The sequence below is a fragment of the Vanessa cardui genome, chromosome 12 (assembly GCF_905220365.1).
Source record: "Vanessa cardui chromosome 12, ilVanCard2.1, whole genome shotgun sequence".
Lineage (NCBI taxonomy): Eukaryota > Metazoa > Arthropoda > Insecta > Lepidoptera > Nymphalidae > Vanessa > Vanessa cardui.
The window spans coordinates 14,308,540-14,334,970 of NC_061134.1; the positions used below are offsets into that span (position 1 = coordinate 14,308,540).

The 26,431-nt window shown below is 36.2% G+C and overlaps 1 protein-coding gene across 1 annotated transcript; it reads left to right on the top strand.

Moving 5' to 3' along the window:
* The first annotated feature begins 1,591 nt into the window (after nt 1-1,591).
* Nucleotides 1,592-24,264, top strand: LOC124534353 (putative inorganic phosphate cotransporter). Its single transcript, XM_047110146.1, has 11 exons — nt 1,592-1,731; nt 10,575-10,705; nt 12,565-12,744; nt 19,153-19,291; nt 19,810-20,036; nt 20,375-20,524; nt 20,798-20,930; nt 21,068-21,192; nt 21,525-21,644; nt 22,176-22,308; nt 22,831-24,264. The coding sequence occupies exons 1-11, from the start codon at nt 1,635-1,637 to the stop codon at nt 22,896-22,898; spliced, it is 1,503 nt and encodes a 500-aa protein (XP_046966102.1). The 5' UTR covers nt 1,592-1,634; the 3' UTR covers nt 22,899-24,264.
* The last annotated feature ends 2,167 nt before the right edge of the window (nt 24,265-26,431 follow it).

Here is a 26,431-nt window from a genome sequence, read left to right on the forward strand (position 1 = left end):
TATATTCGAATATGGTTATCATTGAAATTTATTTTAAGCTTTAATTATGCACAACATAATTTGATTATTATTGACGACCTCTGTAGTTCAGTAATGTGTATATCGATTTTCGATGTAGAAAAAGTTCATTAGTTTTCTATGTTGTCTTGGGTCTGGGTGTATACTGTATATTGTGCCGTCTTTACTTCTGATTTTCCATAACAAGAGTACTTAAGCTACTTACATTGGGATCAGAAAGATCAGAGTATGTGATGTTGTCCATCATTATTCCCAGCAGTGGGATAACGCAGTGTTACTCCTATCACTTAATTTCCATGAAACGGATATTTGGTGATAAGTTGAGCTGCAAATTACATATTCAGATACTTATCTTTCTAATCTTTATTATATTGCAATGTTCGGTGACGTTATCTTTTGATAAATATTTTTATTGTACCGCTTTCCTGTATCAGTACTATCACAAAAATATTTATAATTAACTGTGTCTTTTTCACATTAAAAACTTAATATCTTTTAATATAATCAAACAGTAAACTATTGACATTGATGATATTCTGACCAATTCCTGCCCCTTTGGCATTGGATTGGCTAATCTTAAGAAAGACTATCAAATTTCGCTGAACATATTACTGTACATACGTGCGTTTATAAGCATAGGTGCGGTCTGTATTTCCTCGCTATTAAATCCTGATTCAAAGCCTTACATGCAAGGTAGACTATGAAATTCCAACTTCCAAAAATACTACCGAAAATTCCCAAATAGAAAATCATAGGCACTTTTATCGCCCTCATCTGAGGCTTGAATCTAGGATCTCAAAACATAACATTTATATCCGGCTTCTTAACTAACAGAAGCAGTAACTAATGACAATATAAACGTAGTTACATCGTTAGTGACGTCATCTACCAATAATTACCATTGAGATAAAAGTCAGTTTATTTTCCAACGATAAGTAAATGCGTCATCAATCTTACATTTAAACGTCACTTCAATCCAATCCAATCCATCAGCCCATTTCCGTCCACTGCTGGACATAGGCCTCTCCAATTGCACGCCACTGAGATCGTTCTTGGGCTACTCGCATCCAGCTCCTGCCTGCCGCCTTGCGTATATCGTCACTCCACCGTGCCCGAGGACGTCCTACACTACGTTTGCCGAGACGCGGTCTCCACTCTAGAAACTAAACGAACGTCACTTACTAATAGAAATTTAACTTTGAAACTAGAATTTTCACTCTTAATTTTATTGATAAACTAGCAACCCGGCCAGCTTCTCACGGGTGCAAGGCGCATACTAAATATCCTTCAGAATCTTCCTTATTTCTTTACTATATTTTACATGTATTATACACAAAAACCTTCCTCTTAAATCACTGCATCTATTAAAAAAACCACATCAAAATCCTTAGCATAATTTAAAAGATCTAAGCATACATAGGGACAGACAGCCGTAAACAACATCAGACTATGTAATGATTCGCAATAAACAGACGGTGTCGTCAATTGATAATATATATTGATATGGATTTAAATATATTATAGATATCAATGGTAATTTTCGGTTATCAATTTCAGTCAGTAATTATTTCAGTACTCGTTTGGGTGACACGTTGTTTGTCGTTAATAGTTTAAATATGGTGTATACGACGAAACAAAGATATAAACATGATCTTAAAGTGCACGAAGATGACACGTCGAAACAAAAACATCAAATCAAGAGTCATTTTGACGGTAAAGATAAATCCATAACTCTATTACATCTTACTAAGAAAATGCTTCTTTGCACAAGTTAATGTTTAGCCCATTTCGGTTCTCTTTGAGTGATTGCTGATACTACCAACAGTTGTAGACTAGATTTGAAACCATGATTATATTTTATGATTTTATTATTTACAAGAGCCGAGATGGCCCAGTGGTTGGAACGGATGCATCCTAACCAGCATTTCAAACCCAAGCATCGCTGAATGTTCATGTGTTTTTTTATGTTTATAATTCTCTTACTCGGCGGTGAAGGAAAACATTGTGAGGAAACCTGCATGTCTCATTTCATCGTAATTCTACCACATGTGTATTACAGCAACCCACATTAGGACAGCGCAGCGCAGGTGGAATATATTCCAAATCTTCTCCTCATTGGAGCGGTACGCTCCAATCCTTCTCCTCAAATGGAGAGGAAGCCTTAGCCCAGCAGTGGGAAATTTACAGGCTGTACTTGTTTGTTGTTGTTATACCATCCCAGCTCTTGTTTTATCTTTACATAGTATAAAACAAAGGAGCTTTCTCTGTCATTATATCCCTATAACTTTAAAACTACGCAATGGATTTTGATGCGGTTTTTTTAAGAGATAGTGTGATTCGAGGCGAAAGTTTGTGTATATAATACATGAATATGCATTGTGATGTCGTAAAGAAACAAATTCTGTAGTATATTTAGTATCAGTATATCACCCGTGCGAAGCCGGGGCGGGTCGCTAGTTTTATAATAAATTAATTAATGTTTTTATATTGTTCATTTATTGAGTAAGAAGGCCTTGAACGAATTTCTCTTTGTTGTCACTGTTTGAAATGTTTCGGTGTTTTAATTAGGAAAAACATATTTTGACGACAAATGCCATTTGAAAACAGTATGATTGTTTATTAATTGGACTTGCTTTTGGAACTTCATGTTAATATGTAAATATATACTTAGTAGAAGGATTTTAACAGAGTAGATACCATTTATTTAACAGATTTTTTTCGCCAAACAAAGTAAACATATTTAGGATTGTTTTGTTTTGGTTCGAAGGTTGAGTAAGCCAGTGTACAGATACAAGGGATACAACATCTTATGTGGAATAATTGGCGCAGTGGCGTTGTAAATAATGATTAACATTTCTTATACGGTCAATGCCTTTGGGCGATAATGACTACTTATTATTAGGTAGCTCATTCGTCTGTTGCTAACTTATATCAAAAAATTGCAGCATTTATTTACCTTTTCATATTAAGAATATTATTTGATAAAAAAAGGATATCTTGTACGGATATTTTAATCTGAATTTTACTCTGAAACTTTACCGGACTGAAGCAAGTTTAAGTATCCGACGACTATGTGTGCTTCTTTACATAAAAAAAAAAAAAAAAAAAAAAAAAAACAAAATATACTTTATTCAAGTAGGCTTTAACAAGCACTTTTGAATCGTCATATAACAACTATTTAAAGTGATGCAACCACTGGAGGTGAGATGAGGTGGGATGAGGTTTGGAAAGTAGATTCTACCGAGAAGAACCGGCAAGAAACTCAGTAGTTATTCTTTTTCAACATTTAAAAATACAGTTATGTTAGTTAATTACGATTATATATGTATGTTATTCATCCTGTCTACAAGTATTAACTCCATGCTTTTTATCGTCTGCTTTACTGATTGGAGTTAGTAGATGAGAATGTTTATGCCCTTGGAAAGCACATAATGTTGTTGGTCCTTCGCCTAAACCACTCGATCCTATCGTATTAATGTAAAAAGTAAAGTAACAGCCTGTACATTTCCCACCACTGAGATAAGGCCTCCTCTTCCATTAAGGAGAGGGTTCGGAACATATTCCACCACGCTGTTCCAATGCGGGTTGGTGGAATGCACATGTGGTAGAATTTCGATGAAATTTGACACATGCAGGTTTCCTCAAGATGTTTTCCTTCACCGCCGAGCACGAGACGAATTATAAACACAAATTAAGCACGTATATATGTATCCTATCGTATTATGAGAGTTAAAGTGTAGTGCATACAAGCGTATATACTTGTGGTCAGTAACATCTCTTCTGTTATGACCAGACAATTGATCATCCAGTATCTGTATTGCTAAACTTCTCCTAACATCGTAATACTAAAATTTTAACAATCGACTGATTGGCTTTTAAATGCTATATAGAGTTGTCAAAGTCACATATCATATTCCGACGTTTCACGATTTTATTCTGCATTGAGTTACCTATAGAATAATACTGTACGTCATGATTAGATGAAACAGGATCATCATTACGTATTTTTTTGTTCGAATAATAGTAATTTTATGTTATATAAAGTTTATTAGCATTGTTTTGTTCGTGAGAAGATTTCATTCAGTGGAATCGCGTACTCTTGCAATTATGTAACAATTTCTTTACGTCTAATTACAGTAGAAAAAATATCGCAACTATTAAAATTATTCGAATTCAATGATTGCTTTTATATTGTCAGCGTGCGAATGAAATCAATTAAAACTGATGTCACATAATTGTTATCTAATAATAAATCATATAAATATACTATTTTTAACATGAGAAATCTATTACAGAGATATACTTTTCTGGATTAAACTATGAATAAATACTTATGTTAGCAACTGCAAATGTGTCAAATTGCTTGCCTTTTTTGAGTTATACGTTGGCGGACGGTATGGGCCAACTGATGTTAAGTGGAAACATTAATCATGCCTCACATCGCCAGTGCACCACCAACCTTGGGAACTAAGATGTCCTGTCCTTGAGCCTGTAGTTACTCTGGCTCACTAACAATTCAAACCGGAACACAACAATACTAAGTACTGTTGTTGGGTGGTAGAATAAGTATAGAGTGGGTGATATCTTCTAAGATGGGCTTTCACAAAGCCCTACCATCAACTAAAGTGTCAAATGTCTTATATTTTTATGGAGTAATTTTGGGTAGCACGTGACATTGTCGAAATAAATGATATTTTTGAAAAAAGAGTAGTTTTTGAAATTGGAACTTATATCAACCCCGCTGCTCAGAAGTGAAATGGGAACATATGCGACACGTGTTCATCAAATACGTTTAAGAAGATGAGAATACTACGTTATACAAATGTGTTATATGTTTTCATCTATACTGACTGATAATGTCACCTCGCGCAGTTCAAACCGTCATTAACGTTTAACACCTCATTTCGTTCTTTAACTGGAACTAGAGTTGATATTACACGTACAATATCAGCTCCAGTACTCGGTCGTTACTTTTCAACATAGTATTATTATTTTTGGTCATATCTGGTATGAGTAACATTTGCCCACCTGTTCCCTTGTGTTATCGGTACAGTAGAGCACCGAGAGGTGGGAGTATTATAGCATTATTTTCATTGGTACTTTGAGACTTTTGGGTATTAAATGTAATTATTATCTGATGTTTGTACATAGTTACATTCACCATTCAATCTAAAACATAGCAATACTAATTGCTAGTTGTCTTAAAATTGATTTTTTTTACAGTAGCCAATTGTAGAAAATGTTGATGTGTTGTAAATAGCCTTACCGTGAAGTAAATAATAGCTATTTTTGTTAAAATAATACTTACTTCTTTATTTTATACAGGATTAAATATTTATCTGAGCGAACTAGTACTAATTGAGAAAAGAATAGTTACTGCGTTATTGACCGGTTCTTTTCCGAATCTACATTATTGTTAAACTTTATTTATTTATTTTTTATTCTTATGGAATAGGTTGGCGGACGAGCATATGAGCCACCATCACCCATAGTCAATGACGCTGTAAGAAATATTAACTATTCCTTACATCGCAAATGCGCCACCAACTTTGGGAACTAAGATGCTATGTCCCTTGTGCCTGTAGTTAAACTGGCTCACTCACCCTTCAAACCGGAACGATTACTAAAACCCATAATATAAACGAATTCCTGTCATAGCACCGCTGTTTAATGCTTGTAACAGATCCAAGATGAATGAGTGTTGTGGTGCATGTGACCGGCGCGTCAGCGATGGGTCGCGGATACGTGACCAGCTTCGTTATTACTTTCAATATCCATTTGACGCACGTTAAGTGTACATTGGATATGTCTGATGAATTTTTATGGGCGTTAATGCTATTGATTTTTTGTGTCGACTTAATTAAGATTAACTTAATTACTCCATAGTGTTATTGTTAGATTTATGTCTTACTAGTAATCGAGATGGCCCAGTGGTTAGAACGCGTGAATCATAACCGATGATTGCGGGTTCAAACCCAGGCAAGCACCGCTGTTTCATGTGCTTAATTTGTCTTTATAATTCATCTCGTGCTCTGCGGCGAAGGAAAACATCGTGAGCAAACCTGCATTATATCACTTATCTGTCAGTGAAAGTGCCGTCAAAATCGGTCCAGCCGTTCCAGAGATTAGCCGGAACAGACAGACAGACAAACTGACAGAAATTGTAAAAAATCTTATTTTGGCATACGTACCGAATATTTTAATATTATAAACAGACACTGAAATTTTAATAGATGTATTCGCTGTATAATCAGTACCATTTTTTAACCAATGAGATTGATTCCAATAACCGTTCGGTAACCAAGTGTTAATGCTTTATGCAGGAGTACTTTATATTTATTATTATTATTCTTTTTATTTGTTTTCATTCATATATAATTACATTTTTAAATATAAAATATGAACATAAAATATATTTAAAAATATAAAATACAGAGGCCAACCAGTGGCGGGAACAGGGTCCAAGCCACCGGTGGTCAGGGCTCCAGCGAGAGGAACTTCCTCACAATACGCGCCGTGCCGAGGAGTACTGCCTTCTGCATCAGGCCCTTGACCCAGCTACCTAACGAGAGCCTCTTAAGGTGTTGATCGAGGCTCTTGGCCATTAGGCCATTCGCTGAAACAACTATCGGCACAATAACTGCTGTATCCACATCCCACATGTCGACAACCTCGTGAGCTAAGTCAAGATATTTTATTTGTTTATCTTTCTCAGCCTTCACGAGATTCTCGTCATGAGGGATGGTGATGTCAACAATTATCGTGCGGCGCTCTGACCGGTCTATCACCACTATATCAGGCTTGTTGGCGACAACAGTCCTGTCAGTGATTATAGATCGGTCCCAGTACAGCGTGATATGACCATTCTCGAGAACTGGGTCGGGCACATACCTGTAGTATGGTACCTCTGATACCACAAGACCGTATCGAAGTGCAAGTTGTTGATGGATAATCTTGGCCACTTGATTATGTCTGTGCAAATACTCTCCGTTAGCAAGACGAGAACAACCGGAAATAATATGTCTAAGGGATTCGCCCGGAGTGTGACAAGCCCGACATATGTCCACCGTGCCATCCCTCACAATATACTTCCGGTAGTTGTTCGTCATGATAACTTCGTCCATAATCGCACAGACAAAACCTTCGGTTTCACCAAATAGGTTGCCGAACCGTAGCCAAGATACGGACGCCATAAAGTCCACATCGGGTCCATGAAGGGCCCGATAGAAGCGTCCGTGTAACTCCTTGCTCTTCCATACTTCCTTGCGGTTCTCAGTACTTAGTACTACAGGTTTGCGCCAGTTCTCTTTGCCTAAGGAGAGCGGAGTTAGTCCCTTGTCTATTGTAACTACATCTCGGTGCATATCCAAGTCAGTGTGGAGAAAATACTCCCTGAGTTTGTACACCTCACGGTTATGTAGGGTCTTGGCATTTAAAAAGCCACGGTCACCACATCTCCGTGGGATGTACAATCTCATCACCGAAGACCGAGGATGATGCATTCGATATGTAGTCAGCAGGACACGGACTCTCCTATCCAATGCGTCTAGTTCTTTTTGAGTCCACTTGAGTATGCCGAAAGAGTACATCAAGACCGGCATGACCCAACCATTGAAGGCGCGAACCTTATTGCCACCTGATAAAAGACTTTTGAGTACCTTTTTCAGGCGACCAAAGAAACGCTCCTGCAATGATTGTTTCATGTCGGTCACATTGATGCCTAACGCTTCCGACATACCCAAGTATTTGTATGATTCGTTTGCGGACAGTGACTTAAAGTTTATGGAATCTGAAAGTTGTAATCCGTCAGATTCCACAATCTCTCCTCGCTTTACATGCATAACCGCGCATTTGTCAACTCCAAATTCCATTCTAATAGAATTACTAAAAGTTTCTGTTACCTTTAGTAACTCTACCAGTTGTGAATCTGAAGGTGCAAAGAGCTTAAGGTCATCCATGTAAAGTAGGTGGGATATTACTTTACCTCCTCTCCGCAAACGATAGCCCAGCCTTGAGCTCTCCAACAGAGTACTTAGAGGGTTCAAGGCTAAACAAAACCACAATGGACTCAAACTATCGCCCTGGAATATTCCCCGCTCGATCCTTATCGGTTCGTCATTACTATGAATCGTTCGACATCCTGGATAGCGAAGGACTGTCCGCCATTGTCCCATACATGATCTCAAGAAACTGCATAGAGTTGTATCTAATTTATACAACTCCAGCACCCTCAAGAGCCATGTATGCGGCACGGAATCATAGGCCTTCTTGTAATCTATCCAGCATGTCGACAGACTCTTTCGAGAACGACGAACCTGTTGGCTAATGGTCATATCAATGAGGAGTAGCTCCTTAGTGCCTCGTGATCCACCCCTACATCCATTCTGAGAGACGGACAAAATAGTATTATTTTCTATGTGACTATTAATCTTATCTCTCAGAATGGAGGTAAGGAGCTTATAGACCGTCGGTAAACAAGTAATCGGTCTATAATTTTTAGGATCTGTTGCACTACCTGACTTATGGAGCAGGTGGGTGACTCCGGTGGTAAGGAACTGTGGTAGCGACCCAGACTCTAGAGCTGACTGGAACTGAGATGCCAAGCATTCATGCGAGCTGCGCAGCCACTTTAGCCAAAAGCTATGAAGCCCGTCCGGTCCTGGAGACTTCCAATTTGGAACGGACCGAACTGCAGCGGCTACATCTTCAGAAGCGATGGAAATTTCTCCCATCGCTTCTAAAGGCTCGCACGCTTGCCTGACTTCCCGCATCCAGTCACCTTCTATGTGGTCGACGGGTACCGACCAGATGTTGCGCCAAAATGTATTTGTGGCATCATCATCTGGGCGACACCCATCGCTCACACCCTGGTCAAGTCGCTCCCACGTTCTGTACACCCACCTTTGATCGCTCTGGAACATGCGATTCAAGTAATAACGGTCCACGCGCCGCCTGTACCGACGGATGCGGCTTGCCCATGCATAAACTTTTTGTTTTAGGAAGTCAATACGCTCCACGATATGGGATGGATATTCTTGCGGACTGATACCAGTCCCCAAGAACGCCCGCCCCACGAAACGCATTACACGTGGACGCGTATTCCCTTCCTTAAAACAACATAGTTTTCCAATGAGCACTCTGGTCTCATTAATACGTTTCTCAATCCTGCTCTGCCAGGCCGGTGCAACAGTCTTTGGTCGTGTAGCTCGTTCGGTGTCTTCAAATGTAACACCAGCTACACGACATGCTGCAACAGCCGCACAAAACAGAATTGAGTGCGTATCTTCGAGATTTTCACTGCTCTCGAAATAATCTGCGAGCAGTGAATCCAGAGTGCACACTAGGTCCCTATTCCGTTTAGTCATGGGCAAACGTGGCAACCGTGGCCTAAGCTCAGCGGGAATGTCACGATACTCCCGAATCGCATCCTCCAGTGCGCTCCTCAGTTGATCACTGTACTTACTTGTTGTAATAGCCATGTCACCCTCGCCCTCATCATCATGATCATGACATGGGCCCTGTGGTATTGCAGGAAGTGGTCCCTGTACCACGGGTTGTGACGGAGCGGAAGTGACACCGCCATTACACTGTTCTGAGCGAATTCGATCAAGCACGGTGTCACTCAGCCTGTTGTTACGCAGAATGACCCGCACCTGATCCGACAGTCGTTGAGCCGAGACGTTAATAGCTGGTTCAAGTGCCTGAAACATAGAGAGCATCCTAACACGGTACGCCGTGAGGTTAGTTCCCCCCTCTGTAGCCCCATAGTATGCGCGCATGACATTTTCATTAATGGATTGTGTCCATCGCATGCGCTGCACACCACCACCGGAAGCGGGGACCCCGTTTGAGACCGGTTGGTCTCTGGCTCCCAAGCCCGTCGGTGGCCGGCGTCTCCCCGCTCGACGTACAGGTGTTGGCGACGTCGGCGGGGAGAAGTACTCGTCGCTCGAGCTCGACGCACCTGCAGACATCAGATTATTTCCCTGTGCGGGGTCCTGTGCCTGTGAGGCGGAGCTGAGCGGCGGGTCCGGAGATGGATTTTTGTGCGCTCGTTGTCTGGCTCTTGTCAACATGATCTTAGATTTTTACATTATTTGTGTTTTGACACTGTCACTTTCATTTTCTGTATACTGTTGTTATATGTATGAACAATCATATTGGTATATAGGCATATTTTATTACTGTTGTATTTTATATACTGGTATTTTACTTTTTTATGTTTTAAAAGCAGATTTAGACTATTTTAAATAAATTTCTTTGAATTTATTTAAAATATTAATTTATTATTATTATTATTATTATCACATACATTACTCTGATCCCATTGTAAGTAGCTAAAGCACTTGTGTTATGGAAAATCAGAAGTAACGACGGTACCACAAACACCCAGACCCAAGACAACATAGAAAACTTATGATAATGTACATGGACTCGGCCGGGAATCGAACCCAGGACCTCGGAATGGCGTACCCATGAAAACCGGTGTACACACCACTCGACCAAGGAGGTCATCGAAAATAATGTAATAATATATTTTTTTTATTTTGTTTCAGAGAGGATTATCGGGATGCGTCACATCGTGGTGTTCCTCCTTTTCTTGGCGACGACGATCTCCTACGCCACACGGGTTAGCATGAGCGTGACCATCCTCGGAATGACTAAACCCAATAAATATGGCTTTCCTGTAAGTATTAATTTCATATCAACTGTTTTAATTATACCCGTTGTCTTATATCATACTTATGTTTTCAATTAGTTCATATTCAAAGCTGTATGAGGTCGGGGATGATTATTCTGGATTTCTAAATAGTTGAAAGATCGAAGGGTCGATGGTGAAAGTCGGAAAAAGTACTTTTTAGAACTCCAATGCCCTGTTAACTGTGTGGTCAATTCAATTATACTTGTTATATCAGTGGAACAGTTTAAACTATGGAAGTTATTTTGATGTGCTGTCTCAGTACTTACAATTTATCAATTGTTCGGCGATGATGGTACAATACGAAAAAACGTGCGTGCCTATAGTGGAAATATAAATTATAATCCAAATGTGTTGTTCTTGTATTTTAATTTTATCGGTTTACAAAAATAGACAGTGAATTATTAGCTTAATCATCAATAATGATAGATATAAATGTGAAAGTAACTTTGTCAGTCTGTCGCCCTTTCACTACGAAACCGCTAAGCCGATTTTGATGAATCTGGTATAAACCAGATTTGAAATCCTTTTTTGCCTTACACATGACAACTTAACCATTAAAACGCGAGCAAAGCCAACAGGCAACAACTAGTTTATGATATAAAAACGCACAGAAGTAACGACTCAAATTAACGGTAAAATACAAATGGAATGGAAAAACAAAATTTAGAACGTTTGCGTTTAAAAAAAATGGCTCGAAATAATCTGAATCCAGCGTGGGACAATAAAGGCGACCGAATGGCAAGTACTGCAGCGAAACTGATACAATATTTGAATTTTTTCGCTCTCCGAACAAAATAAGCGATCGCCGATAAAATGACGCGAATGAAATGAAATTTTGCATAAAAACACTTTTGGGATAAACCGAAACAATTTGTACTTGTTTTTTTGGAATAAATCTATCCATTTATTCGAAATTATTACTCGTTTCGTCATACGTATTCTTAAAATCAAAATGAAGAGTAAAAATAAAGAATATTAAGGCCCTGAAAGGTTGATGTTTTAATATCCAACAATAGAGTACATGATATTACTCTCTCTTGTATTTTTTGGAAACAATCAATGTCTTTACCATTGGATGACTTTTAATCCACAATAGTCGAAAGGGTCAATTTCGTGAGCACCATTAATATTGGGAAAATCAATAAATTCATATAAACTTTACATATTACTTTTCACATAGGTATTTGGTTTGCCAGTTTAAAATAAAATGTGAGCTATTTGCTGGTTCTTTTCAGTTACAAAACAATGTTGGTATCTTCAATCAATCTTTTGGTAACATAGATTTGATCCCGTTATCGTCGAAATGCGTTTCCGGTAAAGACCTCTTTTGTCAAGAAAAATGTTAGAAGCTTTTACTCCACTTTACTGGCCCAATGCATATACAAATACAAAATATATTTACCATACTTGTATCAAAATTACTTATGGACATGCCGATCAGATCAAGATGCTCTATCAAATTAATACAATTTTTTGATCACATCTCAAAAAACCACGCTTGAGAAGAACATTACATTTTACATTAACATTTTCTAAACAAATTTCCCACTTTCCCAAATTTCTCACTTGGGCTAAGGTTACCTCTCTTTTGAGGAGAAAGTTTGGAATATATTCCACCATGCTGTTGCATTGCGGGTTTTTGGAATATTTGGTGACAGAATTTCGATTAAATTACACACACACAGAACGAGAAGAATTAAAAACAAAAATTGAGCACAAGAAAATTCAGTGGTGCTTGTCTGGGTTTGAACCAGCAATCATCGGTTAAGATGCACGCATTCAAACCACGTTCCATCTCGACGTTATAAATAAGAAATAATCACAACAGCATGTATTTTTTACAGGTCTTCGATTGGAGTCAAAGTATCAGGGATATGATACTCTCGTCCTTCTTCTGGGGATACATAATGCTGCAGATACCGGCTGGTATGCTGACTGGACGATTCGGTGGCAGGCTGCTTATCTTCGTTTCCATGGCAGCGACTGGTCTTCTTAACCTCATCGTACCGTTTACTGCAAATGTGGTAAGCTAACTCTCTAAATACTCTTACTCTTACGGACTTAGTAATTGTTGGTTTGACGCGGTTATATAATGTTAATTATATGTTGCTAAAATAACTACTTTATTTAGTTAGCAAAAAAATGTAAGTGTCTATCTGTATCTGTCTGTATTTACCCGACTGCCAAAGAAGGAGGGTAATGTTTTTCGAGTGTATGTAAGTATGTATGTATGTCTTTTCCTTTGTGACCTCCTGTAGCCTAAACGGCTTGATGGATTTTGATGTATGAGGTATCGTTAGATTTGTCTTGATTACGGGAGTGTCATAGGATACATTTTATCCTAAAAGTCCCACGGGATAAAGACATAATAATATTTTTTCTAAATTTCCCTTTAAAAAAATATGTATGCGGTATCATTAGATTCATTTCAATCACGGGAGTAATTAATATAGGATACGTTTTTTCTCAAAATTCCCACGGGAACATGTTAATTCTGCGTCAACGCAAAGCATCTTTTTTTAGTGTGCAGTCGGGTATTTTGTTTTTTTAATAATAATTTATTAAATTAATACCTAAATATATATTTACTTAATCAATAACTTCGTAATATTTTATGAAATATTTAATTCTATTTTACGCTAGGCCTCTCTGTTCAATGAGGTCTTAGCATGATTTTGTATTCCGGTTTCAATTCTGAGTGAGCCAGTGTGGCCATAAGCACAAAGGACATAACATCTTTTTCCAGGGTAGGTGGCACATTGGAGATGTAACTGTAAGGAATTGATTAATTAGTATTTTTCAGTGAACAAACGTAATTTTTAGAAAAATATTCATTTTCAGTTGACACGAATCCTCTCGATATGTAAGCGTAAAAGATGGATAAAGAGTAATTCGTGCTAAATTAGTAACAGCCTCAGTCGTAAGAACATCGGGCCGTCTTTAAGAGCGGCTCGTGTAGCGATCCCGGAAAGTTCATTTAAAATTACATTACAGTCGTCACCAGGTGTTTCAAAGTTTCGGACCCGGGTAGGGTAACCAAGTTTTAGGACATGATAAGGAAATTACTACTAATGCCTAATGCGTTTGCTTAATCGTATGACTTTGTGCACATGTCTTGTTTATTATTATTAAGTAGATATAAGATTTTTTTGAATATTTTAATCTTTCATTTCTATATTTTTTGTTAATTTTGCGACGTTCGTAACAAACTATTTCAACTTCAAAAAAAGTATAAACCTAAATCTTCCTTATGAATCTCTCTGTCTATCAGTGAAAACCGCATTAAAATCCGATCAGTAGTTTTGGAGTTTTTCACGGACGTTCAGACAGACGCTGTCGGGGACCGTTTTTTTGTTAATAGTTATAACTTTCACGAGGGATAACCCGTCCTTAGGCAACCCGAAAGGACAATTTTTTTATGGGACGATAGCTTTACTTAGAAAATCGGTCTCATTTTAGAAGATTATTGAAGAGCTCTATCCAAAGATGATGTTTATTTGGAGATTATGTACATTTTCCAACTATAAAGATTGTGTATTGACATTGTATATGTATACAATGTTTACCTTTATTTCTAACAAGCAAATCGCAACCGTAGTGCCAAAATTCAACCATTGAGACGTAAAAGCATTGAGCATCAGCAATTTTACACATATACACACATACACACACACACAAACAAACACGCTTATAATATATCGCTCATCCAGAACTACATCGTCACAATTGCAAAAATCTCTAAAATGACTTTTTCATTCCCAACGATCTCATTTCGTACATACTTTCTAGTGTAATATTGTCAGAATTATTTTTTTAAAGATGTCAATCAAAAACTATTGAAACAATTCCAATAGTTTTTGATGCTTATGTAAGATATTGATATGTAAGAGCGGTGGCTTCTGGCACAGGTGCTCTGCTGCAAAAGAAGGCTCCAACCTTTACTTTTTAGACGAAATAAGCTTAAATAATATATATAATGTAAGCATAAATTTTATACTCAACATGTCTTTATTAATAACTAATCACGGATACAGTGAATAAACATATATCAACAGCAGCAACAGCAACAGCCTGTAAATTCCCATCCATGTGGTAGTAGTGGCCAGATGCACGAGAGTAATGCTAGACGACAGGATACTCGTGATGGCAAAGTCCGTCTCAGAAGGTCCGGGCGTCGACGCACCTCTCGTGGGTTGGGAGCTGCCACAGATATCGTGGATAAACGGGGTACCAGGATGCGGAAAGACGACTCACATTGTCAGGAATTTTGATGAGGATAACGAATTGGTAATCACCTCAACAATCGAAGCCGCCAAAGATCTGAAAGAACAACTTACACGCCGATTTGGCGAAAAAGCTAAATCAAGGGTACGATCTATGGCATCCGTGCTAGTAAACGGGTTCAACGAGAGCACAAAGTGCAACCGACTGACGGTCGACGAAGCCCTCATGAACCACTTCGGAGCCATAGTAATGGCGGCACAGCTGTCTGGAGCTAGTGAGGTGGTCCTTATCGGAGACATCAAACAGTTGCCTTATATCGACAGAGAAAATCTGTTCGAAATGAGGTACTGCCGGCCAACACTGACAACAAACATCACCCGCGAGTTATCCTGTACGCACCGAAACCCCCTGGACGTCGCATACGCCATTAGTGACGTTTACCGTACCATCTACTCTGCAAGCTCTATAATCCACTCCCTCAAAATGAAGAGATTCACTGACGCCAACATACCATCCGACCAAACCGAAACCCTATATCTGGTCCATACGCAGGAGGAAAAGAAACTCCTGATGGACCAGGGATATGGAAAAGGAGGAGGATCAGGCGTCATGACCATCCACGAATCTCAGGGACAGACCTACGGCGACGTTATCATAGTCCAGTCGAAAAATGTGAGGCTCCGTATTCACGAAAGTGTTCCTCACGCAGTTGTGGCAATTACTAGACACACTAACACCTGTGTCTACTACACGGACGATGGTGACGACGCTATCGGCAGATTCATCGGCCGAGCGGCGGGTGCTTCAGAAAGGACCATCCTAGAGCACAGCCTCAAGACATCTATACATAAACGCGACATCAGAGTCGCCGAGGCCGTGCTCTCTCTGATCAAACGCGGACCAGGACCCGCTGGATTGTAGTAATTTGAACACATATACTGCTATATATTATTTATATATTATTTATTATAGTTTATATATTATTTATTATACATTAGTATATAATATTTAATAATAAATAAAAAAAAAATCAGTGTGGGCCACGTCTCCCAAGAAGACGACAAAAATGATTTCCAGCGAAGATCTGCTGATGTTTAGTATAAATATAAAACGCCAAAATGTAATTGAATTTAAAATGTAAAAAAGGCACGGGCATCTGCGAGCCTGTGGATGTTGTATTTTAAATAAAAAAAAAAATAAAAAAATTCCCATGCTGGGCTAAAGGCCTCCTCTCCCTTTGAGGAGAAGGTTTGGAACATATTCCATCACGCTGTTCCAATGCGGGTTGGTGGAATACACATGTGGCAGATTTTCTATGAAATTTGTCACATGCAGGTTTCCTCACGATGTTTTCCTTCACCGCCGAGCACGAGATGAATTATAAAGACAAATTAAGCACATGAATCAGCGGTGCTTGCCTGGGTTTGAACCCGCAATCATCGGTTAAGATGCACGCGTTCTAACCACTGGGCCATCTCAGCTCAAACATATATCAATCTGATAAAAAATCAGCGGTACTTACCCGGTTTCGAATTCAGGACGTTCGTTAAGGACTAACGTATTCAATCCAATGAATACTTGAGATTTATAAGATTTGAGATGCATTTAAAGAACTCTTGACCTTAACATTAGCGCGACTAATGTTGATACAATTTGTTTGGAATATCGGGTTGTGTAAATTTGTCTAAAACAGCGCAAAACAAATAATGATTCATTCTTTTCAATATTTGTTTGTGTACTTACTACATGCCTTTACGGAATGTTATCTATACACATTTGAAGCATTCAAATCATTAATTATATATGAGGCATTAGCTTGATTACGACTGGAGACGAAAAGAAAACTCATCCATGATTCTGCCACTCGTGTAAAATCAAGCTCTATTAGAGAAGTGTGGTGGAATTAGCTCTTAACTTTTTTCAAAAGGCAGAGGAGATCTGAGCCCAGCTGTGGGACTTTTAAAGACTGTTTATTTTTAAATTGATTGATTGATTATCTGATTCGTGCTAAAACTATAATTAAATTATATATTACATTTTATTGTACAACCAATATATACAATAAAATATACACACTCTTAAAACCCGATGAAATATTATTTAAAGTTCACGGTCGTTCTATACAATGCTTAGCTATCTGTACTAACTAAATATATTGATCTTTACCAAATAAATGTCTGTTTACACAATTTTTAGGGTTCCGTACATCTATGCAAGTATTACTGTCTTATACTACAATTAAGGGAAAAATCGGAAAACTATACATTTGCAGTTTAATACTTTGTCTTTATGACAGGAAGGGTGGTCCAAATTTTAAAGTGAGTTTAGTAAATGTTGTTGAAAGTAAATATTGTTATGTATCGTTGGAGTAAATATAAAAACTATTTTTAATTATATGTACCTTCAAATCTTTCATTAAATGAACCTGCAAATCAATACGGACCCCTTGGTGGACGAGTTCTATTCGCACTTTTCCGTTTTTGTTTATAGACGCAGTTTCAAAGTTCTCTGGGACAGCGATTCCTATTTTGTTGCTCACGTAACCTTAATTGATCATCGTTTAAGTAGGGAATTCCCATTATAATAAATCAAATACATGCTGTTCGAATTTTAGCACGTATGATTTCAAAAGAAGAATAAAATTATAAATTAAGGATAATTCGTGGCTAGTAATATAATTTTACATAATTTATTTATCTAACACTTAAAACTAAAATTGCTTTCATTCTTTGTATCCTTCAGATATCTTTGGGAACCGCTGCTCTTGTTGTTGTAAAATCACATTGATTCATCACTAAAACATTATAGAATTTGAAATCATACGCAAAATCTAAGACATAACTATAATGATAATTAGCTTCAATGGTGATAGACCTTGTCGAGATTGATGTGATACCAAAAATAACTAAGAATATTAACTACTATAAGTATCCATCGAATAAAAAATGTATTCCTTTCGCCTTGTCTTGTAAATCAAGAATTTATTGAATGTGTTTAACTTAAAAGTTATATAATGAAATTTGTACACTCGAATCATCGAATTGATATTAAGGTATAACGTTGCATTTACGATATTATAAAAATATAATTCTTTATAATAAAAAACATATTATAAAAAAAAATATAGACGTATTGATAACCTCCTCCTTTTTGAAGTCGGTTGAAAATTGGACTGTCCGTTTGTAATATTAAAATAACCGCTTTTTACTAAATGCACCATACACGATACATTGTCACTGTGTTTGTTCCCGCTAAACTATGGAACGGCTGGACTGATTTCGATAGGACGATAACGATAAGGAGTAGCTTAGACTACAACAATAACTTTTTGTTAAATTAAAACGCTCACGAAGTAGCGGGCACAGCTAGTTCTGAATAAGTCTATTTGACAGACTTACTCTGAAACCTTTATTTAAAACTCCAATCAATTTTAATCGTAGAAAAAAAGAACATTTAATACCATTAGACGTAGCTGCGAGTGATCAAGACAAATTCGTATAATTTGTTAAATAGGCTTTCCATCAACCCTTTTAAATTACTACCCTTCTTGTTATACAATCAATCCTTTAACTTAAAACAAGTAAAAGACAGCAATAAGATTTTCTAAAGGCCTTTTAAAAAGCCCGAAAATGCGATAGTCTTATCATGGATCAGTAAAATGGTAAATACGTTTAAGGCTTTACCTTCTACAAGAACTACATCCTCGCCGTTTACTGGTTCATGAATAAAAACCAGGGAAGTTTAAATGGAAATTATTTGATTGAAAATTTCGACGAATAGACTTATAGACCAAGAGCCAGTGATCGCCAGACTTACGGTATAGTAGCAAGCTCCATATTACTGCCAGGTATACTGCTTCACCTGCTGTTGTTGAAATTGAGGTTCACTATTCCCATCGAGGGTTCCTATGAGCTTGCCATGGAGTCGAAAGGCATAAAAACTGATTTTCAATACGTGATCGCAGCTACTCTGCTCTTTTGATGTCTTAAAATATATTTAAAAAAAATCGGTTCTAAGATACAGGCTGACCACAGAATAGATTCTTGTCGATCACTGGCTTTCAGTCTATTAGTTCAATCAAAAAATAATTTATGGAGATTTCTATACCATTCTTTTCTATTTCTTTCTCTTTTCAATAATCAATCTATTTTTAAATACTCGTTTACGGCATATCATATTTATCAAATTGATTTTGTTTATGTTTCTAGGGAGATTGGAAGGCAGTCATTGGATGCAGAATAGCAATGGGATTATTCCAGGGTTTGCTTTACCCAAGTCTCCACGGCCTGTTAGGACAATGGGCACCCATCACAGAAAGGAGTCGAATGGGCACTATTGTATATTCTGGTAAGATCTTACACAAGTTTACAAAATTTTATAAACTCATGTTAGAACGAGATGGCTCAGTGGTTAGAACGCGTGTATCTTAAACGATGATTGCGAGTTCAAAACCAGGCAAGCACCGCTGAATTTTCATGCGCTTAATTTGTGTTTAAAATTCATCTTATGCTTGGCGATGAAGGAAAACGTCGTGAAGAAACCTCTTTGTCTACCAACCGTATTAAAACTGTGTGGTGAAATAAGTTCCAAAGCTTCTCCTGAAAGAAAAAGAAGGCCTTAGCCCAGCGGTGGGATTTAAAGGCTATTGTTTGTTGTTGTTCTTTGTGTTACGTATTTCGTTCTAATTTAAATTTGTAACAAAGATAAATCCAAATAAATTTATTTGGATTTATTTTTTTAGACAAATTCTTTATAAAATTTAAAATCTAAGCAACTCCATCATAGATGTCCTAGTTTACCAATTTGCCTACAAAAAAACGAAGGTAGTAAAACTATATTATAATAATTGTATATTTTGTCATCAGGTGCAATATTAGGTACGATTATCGAAATGACGATTGCTGGTGTGTTATCTGAAAGTCAGTGGGGCTGGCCTTCGGTGTTCTATGTCGCCGGTGTAACCTGTCTAGGCTGGTCCGTCCTCTGGTTCATATTTGGCGCTTCAAATCCCGGAGAAAGCAGATGGATCACAAAGGAAGAAATGAAATACGTCCAATGTAACACTGGACCCACAGATGCAAATGAACAAAAGGTAATAATTACCATTACTCAATTAAAGAGTTAATAATAGAATAGAAGAGATATATAAGATAAATTTTTGTTTTATATATTAATGTGATATTACTATCTCATATCTTAGTGTTGTGTATCTAGTATGCTACATTTGCATTATAAGAACTACGAGAAAATATATTTGAGACAAATACGGGTATTTTTAGAATGAATAATTTACCATGCCCTCTATATATAATTTTAACTCTATGTTTTCTGCAATATTTATTGAAAATATTTTTAGGTTATAACCTAAAATTATCAAAATACAAATGATCTATTTACCAAAATTTACCGAAAAAATTGTCAATTTTTCAGAAAATGCCAGTCCCGTGGAAAGGTATTTGGACGTCGTTACCTTTCTGGTCGATTCTGCTTGCTCACAGCGGACAAAGTCTTGGTTTCTGGACGTTACTGACTGAGATGCCCTCATACATGGACAAAGTTTTAGGAGTCGATATAAAGAGTGTGAGTGTTATCAGTAACAGAATAAAATTATGTTTAAAGTTCGTTAAATATTCTATTCCATATTTTCATTAAAAAAATTATTTAAAAACGAAATTTTATCAATTAAGCATGTAAGTGTTTAAACAATTCGCAAAGACCTAGGGAATTTACCCATAGTTCCACCGAGGAATATAATTGCACTTCTTTCCTACATCTTACACGCTGCAGTCACCTGATAATGTTTTTGTAAGATAGTATTAATGATAACTGACAAAAACTTATATTCTTCCACAGAGCGGTTATCTATCAGCATTGCCATACGTCGCGATGTACATACTCAGTTTTATATTCAGTTGGACAGCCGACTTCCTCGTGAATAGGAACCTAGCTTCCCTTGCCACGACGCGGAAAATCTTCAATACTATTGGTAAAGTTCTAGTCCATCATACCTTTATATATTATATTCTATTCATTAAAATCATAGATTGACTGCATTTATTGGAATTGGTAAGTTCTATTTCATTTGTGTGTTCCAGTTCGATTGACAGTTTTTCTTTGTTGCAGCGTTTTGGGGTCCAGCCATATCCCTATTGGGCCTGTCATACATTCCAACTGGTAATATACCTCTGGCCGTGGCATTGCTTTGCGTCACAGTGGGTCTCAATGGTGCTCATTACGTTGGTTTCTTGGTAAGTTAATTTTAGATATATTTTAAAATTAATATAATATAATCCAATAACGATATATCTAGGAGGATATATGACCTCCACTTACTTGATATTATGGCATGAAAAAATACAATTTATTATAACTTTACTGTCTTATTACTTTAAGATTATTAATGAACTTTTTACAGTATACATTTTTGTACTATTTTTAAATGCTTTAACGACGATTATTGTCACGTGATTATAACACTACACTCATCTCAGTCTTAATATCAGCGTCCTGTTAAAAATAAAATACAATAATAATTAATATTATTTAGAGTATTTATTTTTATATAAATTATTTTTTGTAGATCTCACACATCGACTTGTCACCAAACTTTGCCAGCACTTTGATGGGCATCACCAACGGCTGCGGTAACATCTTCTCTATTATGGCGCCATTGAGTGTATCTGCTGTCGTTCAAGATGAGGTAAGCTAATGCAATCATTGAACAGACTATATATCTTCAGAGTATTTATATTTTCTGTTAGATATCTGTATTATGATGTAATTCCATTCTGACTTGATTTAAAATGGATGTAACAAATTGACTAGACATCAGTGATCACGATAAATGTAAAGTCAAATCAAATCTGATCCAAGTAGTTTAGTACTAGTACCTTTAAATAACAATTTGAAAGATTAGTTAAGCGTGGCACTTTATGAGGAATGTGCACTGTGAAATATCAACAAGTAATTCAGTGGTCGCCTAGTTTACAAAGCAAATGTCTTGTAAAGTACGCATGAAAAAAACTTATCTAATTGACGAATATGATATTATCATTGTTATTTCCCTCTGTCACGTACAATATGACTAATTTTGCCATATTTGTGATGCATGTACTTATAAAGTGACGGAAGCTTATTAAATCATTTAATAATCTCTAAATATAAAATTAACCTTGTTTGTAACGAAATAAGATTGATTTTATAATGCTCATAAACTTATTCTATATCACAGACAAACGCAGCGGACTGGAGGAAAGTGTTCTTCATATCAGTTGCGTTTTACTTCTTGAGTAACCTCTTCTTCATTCTCTTCATGTCTGGAAAAGTTCAGGATTGGAACGAGCCTAAATCCAGAGCCACATTAGGTAAATATCCAGTAAATAAATCAATATTAGGCAGGAAAATGTAAACAGTAATTGAAATAGTACAGAAATCTATTCACCTACCAATAATATTCTAGGAAATGTAAAGTCATCAAATATGTCAAGTAACAATTTCAGTCATGATATATTTAAAGTATTTTTTAGAAGGAGGTTCTCCTTACATCGAGGTTATAGGAGTTCATTGTATAATATTAACATTAATTAGAGCCAAGATGGTTCAGTGGCTAGAACGCGTGCATCTAAACCGATGATTGCGGATTCTAACCCAGGCAAGCACCAATGAATGCTCATAGGCTTAATTCGTGTTTATAATTAATTTTGTTCTCGGCGGTGAAGGAAAGCATCGTGAGGAAATCTGCATGTGTCTAATGTCATAGAAATTCTGCCACATGTGTATTCCACCAAAACCTCATTGGAGCAGTACGCTCGAATCCTTCTCCTCAAATGGAGAGGAGGCCCTTAGATGATAATATTTATAAAATATATGTTTTTTTTTTGTTACAGAGGATGGATTCAAGTCTGATAAGAAAAGTATGAAGAAGAAAGAAACTACAGGAGAACATAAATTCTGAGTGATGAGGATGCTTCGTGCTGCGAACATTGAGAACAAAACTAGTCATATTTTTTTCAGCATGCGTGCTTAGAGTATTGTGATAATGCAGTGTTAGTGATAAATAAACTAATTTAGCGTAATTATTGCATATTCCAATGAGAGAACGATAAAAGATATAGTACGACACAATTTAGATGTAGCATCGGCAAATTCAAAAAAAACGATTACTGCCGATTTACTTAACCAATAGAACTAGCTCCCATTTCGCGCCATTCGAAGCTCTTCGTCGCTATAGATTCTCGCGTCACTTACGTGTCAAATTGACGAATATATTAGATCATATGATATTGAAAGTTATTACGTTTGTGGAAAGATCATATTCACGAAGGAGATAAATATTGATATTTTGGGATAGCCTACTTAAATCAGATCGGATCGGTTTTATGAATTTTGCCGATGCTTCATCTGAGTCATGTGGTGTCGTGTCGTGTATACATTAATAGTTTCGAATTAACGTGACATTGTCGAGCTCTAAAGTAAACTCAGGCAGTTATAACTGGTTATAAGTAGTTAACTGGAAGACCATAGTGTCATTGCATATTATAAAACAAAGTCGCTTACCGCTGTCTGTCCCTATGTATACTTAGATCTTTAAAGTTACGGAATGGATTTTGATACAGTATTTTTAACAGATAGAATGATTCGAGAGGAAGACGAATTTTTGTATATAATACATGGACACTATAGTAAAAAAACACAGTTAATTTTAGAAGTTTCTAATGTGATGTCGTATAGTATTTACCCTCGAAAAGTCGGGGCGGATCGCTAGCTATAAATAAAGATGTATTAATTAACTGTTTCTAGGTTATAATATAGCAGAGCAGAGCAAGTTTGAAGTTTGATTATCTTAACTTCTTCTTCCATTGGAATATATTATGTAATATAGTTTAACATATACCAATATTTATGTAATTACGAAATAGGTTTTGTATAATTTAAAGCGCTTTCAGAAACTATTTTCAGATGAGATTAGTTTCAAATTTGTTGTTGTATAATAGGATACTTTTGGTGGTGAAAAATAAATTATGATATTTGGATAAAAAATCAAATATATGTAGAAATGTACTTAAATATTTCGATTTTGAATCATAGAAGCGTCATATTAAAAGTCGTATTTTATAGTTTATATGATACATGACCTAAAACGTGAGCCAACATGGTGTGACGTCAGACGTCAGAAACTGTCATATCAATATCATCTGGCTCTATGATAAACAATTTTTCTTGAGTTTTAAAGTATTACACGCCGAAAGAAACCTATTCTAATTCATTATTGTCCCAAAGGTCGTCATAATGAATAGCTGTTATCGTTAAATGAGTGGCAGTCACACAGAAATAACTGTTGCTTTTGTCAATGTGACGTCATCAAAATGTCTGACAGCGTTTTTGCGGGAATAAAAAGGGTTTAAAATTTAAATTAATTTTATGTCAAGAAAACGTGTTTATTTTGCGGAAATATTTTTGTTATGGCTTTTATTTGGAAAATCATCATTTTGAAGTACTTTTCAAACATAATCCTGATTTTAAAGTATTTTATTAATAAGGCTACTCTCCTAGCCGAGAAAATGTCAAGATTGTGACACGAAGTACGCAATGACATTGATTGAGGCTTTTATTTCAAGGTAAAAGTTTGTATTTATTATAAAGTAATTTATTATTAAAAATTAATTAAATTTAATTTATGCTCTTAATATATTAATATTAATTCCACGTCACCAAAGAAACGTGATGTAAATGTAAATAATAATTATAACTTTAAATTATGTGTATAATTTATTTTTTTAGTAAATTTCTATTATTTTATTTTATAAGTAATTTTAATGGGCACTCAGAAAATGATATTTTTTAAATGAAATTAAGTATTTCTTTCCTTGAAAAAATTGTTGTCCTCTGAATTATAATAAGTTTTTGCAACTATAATATTTAATAATTCAAGTAATAATTAAGAAAATAAACTTATTATAAAATATATTATGTTGGTTTGCTTTATTTTTCTATTTGCATTGGTTATTCATTGTAGTTATATATATTATATATCTTACATGGATCATACGATGACCACGATCTTCTTTCGTTCCTTTCGTTCTCTTTAGACATATTATATCGAAGTTACACTCGTTATACCACTAACTCCCATAATATTTACTACGACACGAAAGAGCAGACAAGATTTAGAATCAATCTGTCAGAATCAACTAAAAACTTCCATACTCAGCTACAAGTAAGAATTTCTCAGAAGAAAAATTCCCACGTTTCAGCTATGAAATTTGAAATCGTTGGATTTTTCTGTTGTAATATGGATCTTTAATACACATTATAAAGCTTGCTTGAACCAGTCTGATTATTTATCGTAGCATCGTTAAAATACGTTCTGTAGTTTAAAAGACCTAAGGGTACAGAAGGCGGGAATAATCTTTGTTTAATACTATGTAGTAGCCGGTAGCTACGATGTTATCCAAGAATCCGTAATTTTTATTACTTTAAAAATGTATTTGTGCATAATAGATATATACATATTTATATATATATATATATATGTAGTAAGTAAAAGTATTAGTTTGTAAATATTTGTATGCAAGTTTATGACTGCACCGCCTACCCCGTTTTTAAAAAATCTGTCAAATTTGGGTGGAAGAAATGGCCGTGGAGAAAATAAGTCCGCCCATTGTGCAACACTCAAAGTAAACGGTTTTTTTTTGTTTTTGGATTTCACTAATTGTGTTTTATTCATTTACCTTTTTTTCTGCGTATACATTATACTTTATATTTCATTCATTTAATTTTATCTGCATTATTATTGTGATACAATAATTTTAAACCGAATAAGCTTTCTCTGTCAACGAATCCTGTGAATAAGGCAAAAGGCAATACAGGGTCCAATTTAAACAATACTTTGGTTATTATGTAGCGCATTATGGCAAGCTAAGGCTTCGCTTAGAATATTCTAGTGAAGTTTTGGCTGACGTCCAAATATGGTACCATGTGAACTCGTGTTTATAACTTGTCACATACTGATATTAAAACTCGGTAATATTTGCTTACTTTATGTCACGTGTTCGATAATATGATACTCGTGGCTCAGGATAACTTCGGAGAACTTTTTTTTCAATATAACATTATGAAAACGAGTAATAAACATCAAGATCAACTTCGTCTGTTCGATGTCGGAAACTATTATACGTTTTTTTTTTTTTAATTTAATTACCTTGTTGCACAACACATGAGTAAATAAGAGAAACATTTTTTTCAATGGTGCGCAAAGGTTGGTCTTTTCGCTTATAGCTTAGAACGAAAACAAGTAAGTGAAGAAAAAAAAAACAAACAACAGCCTGTAAATTCCCACTGCTGGGCTAAAGGCCTCCTCTCCGTTTGAGGAGAAGGTTTGGAACATATTCCACCACGCTGTTCCAATGCGGGTTGGTGGAATGCACATGTGGCAGAATTTCTATGAAATTTGTCACATGCAGGTTTCCTCACGATGTTTTCCTTCAC

What these genes read in the sequence shown, in the direction of transcription:
- LOC124534353 (XM_047110146.1), top strand. Translation starts at nt 1,635, where the DNA reads ATGGTGTATACGACGAAACAAAGATATAAACATGATCTTAAAGTGCAC. An exon ending in CAGATGCAAATGAACAAAAG is followed by an intron (nt 20,037 to 20,374) that starts GTAATAATTACC and finishes TCAATTTTTCAG; the next exon opens with AAAATGCCAGTCCCGTGGAA. An exon ending in CTGCTGTCGTTCAAGATGAG is followed by an intron (nt 21,645 to 22,175) that starts GTAAGCTAATGC and finishes TCTATATCACAG; the next exon opens with ACAAACGCAGCGGACTGGAG.